At 53.5% G+C, this 10132-nt stretch overlaps 1 protein-coding gene and 1 pseudogene across 1 annotated transcript; both read left to right on the top strand.

Moving 5' to 3' along the window:
* Positions 1 to 3201: 3201 nt before the first annotated feature.
* Positions 3202 to 4536, top strand: LOC137153194 (interferon-inducible GTPase 5-like). Its single transcript, XM_067548314.1, has one exon. It carries the CDS (start codon positions 3208 to 3210, stop codon positions 4534 to 4536), a length of 1329 nt encoding a protein of 442 aa, XP_067404415.1. The 5' UTR covers positions 3202 to 3207.
* A 4048-nt stretch (positions 4537 to 8584) lies between these two features.
* Positions 8585 to 10082, top strand: LOC137153201 (interferon-inducible GTPase 5-like; annotated as a pseudogene).
* The last annotated feature ends 50 nt before the right edge of the window (positions 10083 to 10132 follow it).

The raw sequence follows: 10132 nt of genomic DNA on the forward strand, positions 1-10132 counted from the left end.
GAAATTAATGATTTAATGACAGTAGATGTCGAGATTCAGAAAGTTGAAACTTTATAGCTGTTAAAACACAAACTGTCAACTTCGTGTATCAACATTTTAGCCTTAAATCAAAATCTAACCAGCTCGTAAGCAGCATTTTCCTTACTTTGCTGATCTGTACATTTCAATTATTGATGGAAATATTTTCCATTCCCAGCTCCCCTGGGCCAGCCAGTCCCCCAGCAAATCTGGGGCACACAACACAAACAATGACACAGTCTCTTGGGCCTTCCTCGTTCTATAGCCACCAACTCTGCTAGAGATAAGGGTTAGACCAGCTTCTGTACCTTCTAAGTGCTCTAAAAGCTGCACAATTACTCACATTGCCTTGAACTGCAGTGTGTCTAATGGGGGTTCTGGCTAGAGTTACTGATCCAAATTTGGGGTCATTTGAGCCAGGCGTTCCCAAGATCCATTGCTCCCCCCCCCCAAAAAAAAAAAAAAAAAAAAACGTTTCTTAAGGATCATGGATTCTACCAATGATTTTTTGTTGCCGGAGCTAATGAAGAGCTCTGTGAAGCTTGAAAACTTGACTCTTCCCCCCACAGAAGTTGGTCCCATAGAGATATTATCTCACCCGCCTTGTCTCTCTAATGCCCTGGGATCAACACGGCTACAACAATGCTAAGAACAATGATGGGTTTGTGGCGAACTAGGGATAAAACCAGGGCTGTGATCCTCACACCAGGGTCTCAGCCACTCGAGAGTCACCCGGGGAGAGTGCAGGGCACCTGCTAGCCCTTTGCGGGAGCAGAATTCACACTAGTATTAGCACAAGCATTTAGCTGTCAAGACAGGTGTCTGCCTAATGCTCGCATAGCTAGCCCTTTACGCTGTGCGCACACAGCCAGAGACGCCAAGAGAGTTTATAGCCGTGACATGGAGAGCTCAGGGGGGCTGTCACAGTCAGACATCACCCTCGGGTCCTGAGTTCAAATCCAGCCCAGGGCAGATACCCCCAGGTGTAGTTTGACGGCTTTGTTGGAGGGCGGTGGGCAAAGTGTGCACTTGCACACGCAAACACCTGCATGCAGAAGCCAGTTCCCTTGGCTCGCTGGATCTCTCTCCCCCAGCACGGAGCGGTACCTGGGCTGCTGATGGAGGGGCGGGACTGGCCGGCTAACCTGGGGAGCCCCAGCTGCTGCTTTCTTCTGTGGTGACCTGAGCGCGGGAGCTGTGGACACTCCAGCCCCGGCTGCTGCAGCAATGTCGCTGCTCTGGTGCCTCCCGGGGCTGCTGCAGCTGCTTCCTTGCGGGGGCTCCTGCGGCCCCCCCCCCCCATTCCTGTATCCCCATTCCCTTCCCCTCCCCCACTGCCTCCTGCCCCATCCGCTTCCCCCCACAACCCTGTCTGCACCTCTTTCCCCTGCCCTAGCCCACACTCCGTCCCCACCTGCCCCCCCCCCGTCTTTGCCCCCTTTGCTTCACCCCGCGGGCACCCACCGTGGTACAGGAAACCGGCGGGCGCTAGGACCCGGGAGGCAGCGTCCAGGCGCGGAGTCAGGGAGCCCCAGCCAGACAAGCGGCTCTGTCCCGGCCCCCCCGATCTGCTCCGCCAGCTGCGGGACCTGCGGGGGGGGGGGTGCAGCGTGGGAAGGACGGAGCCGCCCCTCCCCCCCGCAGGCCGAGCAGAGCAGACCAGCAGGGCAGCGCGGTGTTCTCAGAAGGGGGGGGGGAGGGGAGGGGCCACGTGCCCCCCCCTGTGCTGCCCCGCACACCTCACCCCCGTCGGGGGCGCTGCTCTCTAGCGCAGTCTGGTCCCGTCTGACTGCCCCGGCGGCAGTCGGGCATTAGGCGCAGTTCGCTCCTCTCCCTGCCCCGTGTCTGCGCTGGGCGGGTTCTGGCTCTCACTCCTGTCCCCGGCACGGACTGACCCGGACTGACCCGGCTCCGGATGCTCCGCAGAGCTGCACGTCTGGGGTCCGTGTCCGTGCCCCGGGCGGGGTATCCTGCGGCGACCGCGCTGCGGCTCCTGGATGGGCTTTGCACCGTGCGCCCGGGGACAGGGTGAAGAACCGGGACACTTTTTTTCGGGGGCGGGGGCGTATAGTTGAGTAGATGAGACAAAGCCCCTAATATCGGGACAATCCCAGTAATATCGGGACATCCGGTCACCTAGACGGGGTATAAGGTTGCCCAGGTTGGATTTCAATAATAAGAGACGGTTTTCTTAGCACCCCCGCCCGGTATTATTATTATCATTGTTAGAACATAGGGCTGGAGGGCCCACAAGGGTCACCTTGTCTAACCCCTGCCAAGATGCAGGATTTGTTGAGTCTAAACTCTCCAACAGATGTGACTATCCAGCCTCCTCTCGAAACCCTCCAGCAAAGGAGCTCCCATGACCTCCCTCGGCCGTCTGCTCCACTCTCCTGCTGTTCTTACAGGTAGCAAGTTTTTCCTGCGAGTCAATCTAAATCTGCTGTGCTGTACTTTGAACCCATGGCCTCCTGTCCTGCCTCTTTGGCAAGAGAGAACAACTTTTTCCATCTTTTTCAGCAGCCTTTCAAGTATCAGAAGACCATTAACGTGTCCCTCCCTTCATTTCCTCTTTTCCAAACTGAACACTCCCAGTTCCTTCAGCCTTTGCTCACATGGCTGCATTCCTCCCCTTGGATCGTATTTGTCACTCGCCTCTGGATCCTTTCCAGTTTCTCTACATCCTTTCTAAACATTTGGTGACCAAAATTGGATGCAGTATTGCAGATGAGACCTAACCCGCGCCGAGCAGAGCGGTGCTATCACCTCCCGTTACTTGTATGCTATACCTCTGTCAATGCAATATTAATTCCATTTGGTTTTTTTTGCAACAGCATTGCATTCTTATTATTATCATAATTATTATTATTAAGAATTATAATACTGAGCAGTTCTCACCTACATTCGCCAGGGTATTTCCTGCTGAAAAAAGCACTTGGCAGCTCCCAATCTTGTAGTACACAGATGGAAATAGATGGGACGTCCCTTGTAGTAAGGGACCGTTGGCAGTCCTAGCTGGGGATGCAATTTTCAGCACACCTGCTGGTGGGAGTGAAACCAGCTCCACGGCTGCAAGTTTGTAAATTGTTCTGTGAACTGTTTTATCTTTTCAAAAGGCTACATTTACACTAACTGAAATCTGCCTTTTCCTTTTCTTGTCTTGGGAACAGGGAATCTCTTGTAGGTGCCATGGCTATGGAGTCAATCTCAGCTCTCATGAAGGGTATGGAGTCAATGTCAGCGCTCATGGAGGATATGGAGTCCATCTCAGCCCTCATGAAGGCTCTCAATCTAGGGTTGGACCCAAAGGAATTGTTCAATGTCTCCATAAAGACATTTGAGGAGTTCATGGATCTGTTCAAAGACAAAGGTCAGGCTGAAGTGGCTTCTATAGCACTGGAAAAGCTGGAGTTGTTCAAATCCACCAAGCTCAACATCGCAGTCACGGGGGAGACGGGTGCCGGGAAATCGTCCTTCATCAACGCCATCCAGGGACTGACCGCTGAGGATGACGGGGCTGCCCGAACGGGGGTGACGGAAACGACGACAAAGCCGACTGTTTATCCCCATCCTAACCACCCCAACGTGATGCTGTGGGATCTGCCCGGCATTGGTGCCCCACGTTTTCACCCCAAAACGTACCTGCAGCAGGTGAACTTCAAACGCTATGACTTCTTCGTGATCATCGCTTCGGAGCGCTTCAAATACACCCATGCTGCTCTGGCCCGGGAGGTCGAGAGGATGGGGAAGAAATTCTATTTTGTGCGCTCCAAGGTGGATGAAGACTTGCGCAATGAACAAAGGGATCACCCTAAAACATTCAGTGAGGAGCGTGTCCTGCAGAGACTCAGGATGGACTGCAGGGAACACCTGCAAAAGGCAGGGATGAGCAACCCAGAGGTTTTCCTTCTCTCCAACTGTGATTTCACGAAGTACGATGCTCCTGGCCTGGTCGAGGCTTTGCAGAATGATCTCCCAAGTCTGCAGAGACTTGCGTTTCTGCTCAGTCTGCCAAACCTGTCTGCAGAAATCATACAGGAGAAGAAAGCTGCTCTGCAGAAGCTGATATGGCTAATATCCCTGGTATCAGCTTTAGTCAATGTCATTCCTGTCCCGCAGCTCTCTCTTGCTTGTGATATTAGCATCCTGCTAGGATCCATGATTGCCTTCTACAAGCACTTCGGCCTAGATGACGGCTCCTTGGCCAATCTGGCCAGGCAGGCTGGGAAGCCAGTAGAAAAGCTGAAGGCTGTTATCATATCTCCTGAGGCAAATGAAATAACCAGAGATGTTGTAATCAAATGGCTGCTAAAGAATCAGAAAGGTTTACCTAGATTAACTGCAAATCTACCAGTGCTTGGTTCTATTGTAACTGCAGGAATCTCTTTCGTAACCACCTACTTCATGCTGCTGAAGTTTCTGGATGAAGTAGTTGAAGATGCCGAAAGAGTTCGGAAGGTCGCTTTTGAAGAAGACGGGAAAAAGTTTAATCAGATCAGCAGACTTGTTTATGAATGAGAGACCCAGTCCCAGATGGAGATTGGGGCATGACAAACGTGCCCAAATTATAAAAATCAAGCAAAAAGGAAGTTGCATTTTTATTTTTTAATTTCCTGCAGTGCGTCGGGTTTCTAAACTTTCTGGTGGACTTCTTAGGTTAGCCAAAACAATTTGTCTAATGCAGGAAGACCAAGAAAATTCACCCAGATCCTCAGTGGATGTAAATCAATGTAGCAACCAACCTTGCTGTCAGGTGCTCTCTCTTTAATACCTGGTCTGCATGATCGTCCAGCCATTATCTAAAGCAGACTGCACACCTTTTAAACAATGCCTTTGAATTGAAGAATGGCAGCTGATGGCTGTGTGCTATCCGATTGATGAGGATGCTAGAGCAAGCATTTCCCAGGAATGGTCATGTGAGCATTCAAAAATCACGATTCAGGCCACTCAAAATCATGACATTTCAAAAAAAAAATAAAATTTCTCATTTGCCTCCAGTTTTCGGGGTTTCTTGGGTCTCCTTTTCCTGCTGTTCTCCACAGCCACTAAAAACTAGGGCTAGAAGCTTCATCTTTCCTTTAATGAAAGCTGAGTGTCTCCCATGATGACATGACTCCAGGAAGCTTTAAAGGGAAAGACCAGTAGTTGTGACAGTCACAGGAGTCGGCAACACTCACATATCGGCTGTAACAACGCCGTGTTTTGCATCACGTGATCCGAGGAGCAATTTAATCATATCATGATCTCAACAGCTTGTGTCAGGAGTTCGGCAACCACATATTGTGACAAATTGGAAATAGGAGCTAAATGCTCTATAATCTATAGCTAGTGCCACTGCATTTCTACTATTTCAGGAATTACTGCGCTTGTTGGTTTATCATTGCTGCTCTTGCAGATATAGTAATAAATTCATGTATAACTTGATTAAGCCTCGGTGTAGATCATGACAGCAATGGTCAGAGAGAGAAACTGAGTGGCAGGGAGTCTCGCAGGTTAATCCCACCGATTCCCAGTGGCAGGGAGTCCCACAGGTTCACCCAACTGATTCCCAGTGGCAGGGAGTCCCGCGGGTTAACCTCTCTGATTCCCAGTGGCAGGGAGTGCTGTTGGTTAACACTGCTAATCCCCAGCACCATAACAAAACTCTTTAGCATCACTTTAAACACAAGACTTCAGAGAGGTTGCTGCTCACGGGCTCCAAGTTATGCAAGCCTGTAACCCTTCTACCAGTCCGAGTCGGCAGCAACAAGGCGTGGGTTCAATATCTAGGGCAGTGGTTCCCAGCCTGTGGCCCGAGGTCCAAAAGTGTCCTACTGGGGCTTTCAAAGTGGCCCATGGCTCCCCTCCTGCTGGCTATAGCAGGTAGCAGGGCAAAGGGCTCTGCCTGGGTCCATAGGCACTAGGTCCCTGCTGGAGCCAAGGGAGGGGAGCACTGATCTCCCATCCCCCTGGTTGCATAAGGGAGCAACAGCCTTGGGACCCACGTGGAGTGCACGGGGCTACATCATGCATGCGGTTTCCCTGCTGCAGCCAGGGACACTCCTGTCTGGCTGCCTTGGGGGGCGGCGTGGGGGGCACTGGTGGAGAGTGGTGGCCCTTCAGGGTTGTAAAAATATCTGCGGCCCTCGAGCCAAAAATATTGGGAACCCCTGATCTAGGGGTTCCTTTCAACCACACAGCACAAAACCGGCTCGAGCCCCCACCCAGTCACTTGGGAAATCACACCCCACCCCTGGGCACCCCATAGGGCAATACTTCCCTCCCGCTAGCTCAGAGTCTGAGTGTAGAAAGAAAAACCTTTTAATAAACGGGAGTAACTCAGCACTGGTTTGGGAAAACAGCGCAAGCAGGATTCATAAGCACAAAACCCCCTGAACAAAACCCCCCACCCACCCCGAGTACATTGGGCAGCGTCCTTTGCCTCCCCCTTCTCACTTCCCTCCCCCCACTCACAGCTGTTGTCTCTGGGCAGTGATGACCTCGAACCCAGAGCTGCCTCTGAGTGTGTTTACTCACCTGTCACGGGGGCTGGGGGGGGAAGGGGGCACTGTACTTGTCCTGCAGATCATCCCTGCTGCTGCCTCCCCAGCTACCCTGCGCTCTGCGGCCTCTCAAGGTCTCCTCCAGCTCTCAGTGATTGCAGCGCTTGCCCGCACTGAACAAAACAAGAGACTCCAAAATGCATGTGGACGAGCTCTGCAAACACTGGGAGAAGAGGGGCAAACCCGGCCTGGGGCCTCTGCACAGAGCCTCACTTCCAGACACAAACACGTCTCCCCAGACTCTGCCACGTGCCCGGTTCTGTTCAGACCAGAGCGACTCGTTCACCAGCCCAGGCTAGGCACGTTCTGCTGCCATTATTTGTCATACAATCGGGGAAACACCCCGTTCCCCTGCAATGAACGCTGCCGTGATTTGTGACCCAGCACCGGCCAAAGGGACCATCTGGGCAAAGCAGCGCGGCCATGCTGAGCACGTAGGTGTGCTCCTGCAAGTACAGTGCTCTCCCCCCCCCCCCCCCCCAACCCCCACCTGGCTCAGCAAGGGAGGGTCATTTCAGACCCGCTTACAGCCTTAAATGCTTTGCTGAATCAATGCTTCAAAGCGGGGGAGGAAAAGTCAGCCGGGGCGGGGGGGATAGGGGGCGCGTCCTGTGACTGGCTTTGAGAGTCGTGAGGAAATGGAACGCGAGAGCAGCCTCACCACTTTCAAGCAAGTCAAAGGCTTGTTTCCGTGTGGAAGAAAGGTGCGTGTTTGTTTGCTTTAACATCGGAGCGCTTAGAGGTGAGCTCCAAGGGCCAATGTGTGTCAGAGCTGCAGCCTGCCTTGTCTGCTAGGAGTCACACCCATAAACTCACACAGGTTCTCACCACACCTGTGCTCCTCATGGAGACACAGCCCAGCCTTGTCCTAAAGCTCCAAAGTGTGTGTGTGGCCCGGTGTGATGATCTGTTCTGTGTGTATGTGTGTGTGTCTGTCTGCTCCCCCTGCTGGGTATGATGAGCCCTGTTGTGTGTGTGTGTGTGTGTGTGTTATAACTACACACTGTCACCCTCTGACTGCCTGGCGACGTTCAGGCTGTGTCCCCCTGGCAATGCGCTATGGGGGGTATCTAGGCCCTGGTCTGTCCCACCCCATCACCCACCCAGCCAGCCCTGGGAGAGCGGCCATGCCTTGCTTCGTCAGCCAGCTGCTACTTTCACTTTCGTGCCAGCTGTTCCAGGAAAGAGGGGCGTGGGCGAGAGGCAGCGAGGGAGAAGAGGGAAGGCGAGGAAAGAGAGAGACACAGGCAAAGAGGAGTGGAGGGAAGAGAGAGATCTGGGAGCGCACAGAAGGAGAGAGCAGCTGAGACGTTCGGGAGGGAAGCGGGTGCTCTGTGTGTGCACATATTGCTTCCCCTTCCCGCAGACGATCCACCCCCACCCAGCACAGCCCAGCCGGTGAAGGTAAGAGATTCCCCTGGGCCTCCTTCCCTCGGCTCCTTTGCACGTCCCTAGAGCTTTCTCGCAGCTGCAGTTTGGGGCTGCATTTGGGGCAGCTGCGAAGCAGAGAACTTCCTGCAGGAATTGAGGCCGGGGCAGGTCTCTGGCCGGTGTTACGCGGGTGGTCAGATTAGATGAGCCAACGAGCCACTTCTGGCTTCGCAATCGCTGAATCTGCATTTTTCACCTACAAGAGTTTTAACTGCAAACATTGTGCCCAGCTCTGGTTCCTCAGACTCTCTACGGGCGTCTGTCTGCAGTAGCCGGGCCCTGATTCCAGGACGGGAGAGCTTCCTCTGTTCCTGTGTGTGGAGCCGGGATGGGTTTGAGAGCCGTGTGCTCTTCGTATTCCTTCCAGGCCTTCGGTGTGAGAGAGAGCAGCTGCAGGGCTCCCCGTCGTTCCCGGGGCCTAGAAGGTGTGTTGAGGGAGGGCTGGGTCTGGGCACTGTGCTGCGAAGTCACAGCTGATATATTGTCCTCGTCAGGGAGCAGTGTGCTGGGACCCCTTGAACGTCTCCCCGCTTATTTCGGGGTCTCCAAGGGAGCTGAGATTTTGTGACAATTCTGACCTGTGATTGCGCACCATGGCCGCTGATGGGTTCAAGCTGCTGTCCGTCAGGGGAACCTGGCAGAAGCAATTTCTGAAGTGCGGGAGAAAATGCTGGAGTCATTTAACAACCACACCCTCAATATCGCCGTCACGGGGGAGTCGGGCTCTGGGAAATCCTCCCTCATCAACGCCATGCTGGGTCTATGTGCGGGGGATGAAGGTGCTGCTGAAACTGGGATCCTAGATGCCATGATGGAGCCGATGGCTTATCAAGATCCTGTCCTTCTGGGTGTCACGCTCTGGGACCTGCCAGGGGTGGGGGCATCCAATTTCCCTCCAGACACCTACTGTGAGCAGCTGCGTTTGAGCCGATTCGAGTTCTTCATCATCGTCGGCTCCCAGCGCCCGCTCCGCCCACGCCAGCCTGGTCCGTGAGATCCAAAGAATGGGAAGAGGTTCTGCTTTGTGCGCTCCAAAGCCGACATGGACCTGGACGCTTCCAGGAGGCAACGTGCCTCCAGCTACAACGAGGAGAAGATCCTGCAGCAGATCAGGGAGGACTGCAAGAGAGGCCTGGAAGCTGAAGGGGTGGGCCAGCCGCAGGTTTTTGTGGTGTCCAGCTGGGAACCCAACCTCTATGATTTTCCCCTCCTGCAGCAGACTTTGCAGAAGGAACTCCAGAGCCTGAAGAGACACGCTTTCCTGCTCAGCCTGCCGGGTGTCTCCTCACCCGTCATCAGCCAGAAAAAAGCCACCCTGAAGAGGGAGATTTGGAAAGCAGCCCTTTTCTCATATCTCATCGCTGCCGTTCCTGTGCCCGGCGTCGCGTTCTTGTGCACCTTCTTCATCTTCAGGAAACACCTGTTCAGATATTACAGCAGCTTCGGCCTGGATGACGGGTCCCTCTCTGCTCTCGCCCGGCAGGTTGGGAAGCCCATTGTGGAGCTGACGGCCGAGATGAAGTGCTGGCGAACAACCCCAATGACGGCCCTGAAGTTACTGTTGGATTCGGTGGGTGCCGCCGTGATGATAACAGAATATTCTTGGAAGCGCTTCCCCGTATTTGGTGCCGTGATCTCAGGAGGAGTTGCCATGGTTACCACGTACTGTCTGCTGCGGAAGTGTTTGGCCACCATAGCTGACGATACCCAGCGGGTTCTGAGCAAAGCTCTGGAGGCAGAAGGGAAAAAAACCGTCTAGTGTTTGGTGTCGTGTTGGATGAGCCTGCTGCTGTCTGAGCCAGCAGACAGGGCCTTGGAGTTCAGCAGGAAAGGTTCATGCTTTTCCATCCACGAGTCCCACGTTCCGTCCCCATAAACCAACCACCCACGCGTGTCATTGCCACCAGTCACAGCACCCACAACGAAGGAGACAGACTCGGGGACAGCTCAACGCTCCTGAGGTTTCACCCACAATGGACGAGGCACCTCCCTTCTTGACATTCATAGAACAAAAATAAAATTATACTGAATCCGGTTCTATCTATCTAGTTCCCTTTGTGCTTCTCTTTCACTTCGGCATCTGAGCATCTTACAGACATTAATTGACCAGATTCCCTCACTGGGGTAAATCAGCTGACTCG

This window comes from Emydura macquarii, unplaced genomic scaffold (genome assembly GCF_026122565.2).
Source record: "Emydura macquarii macquarii isolate MOO-44397 ecotype Brisbane River unplaced genomic scaffold, CSIRO-AGI_Emac_v2 contig_217, whole genome shotgun sequence".
NCBI lineage: Eukaryota > Metazoa > Chordata > Testudines > Chelidae > Emydura > Emydura macquarii.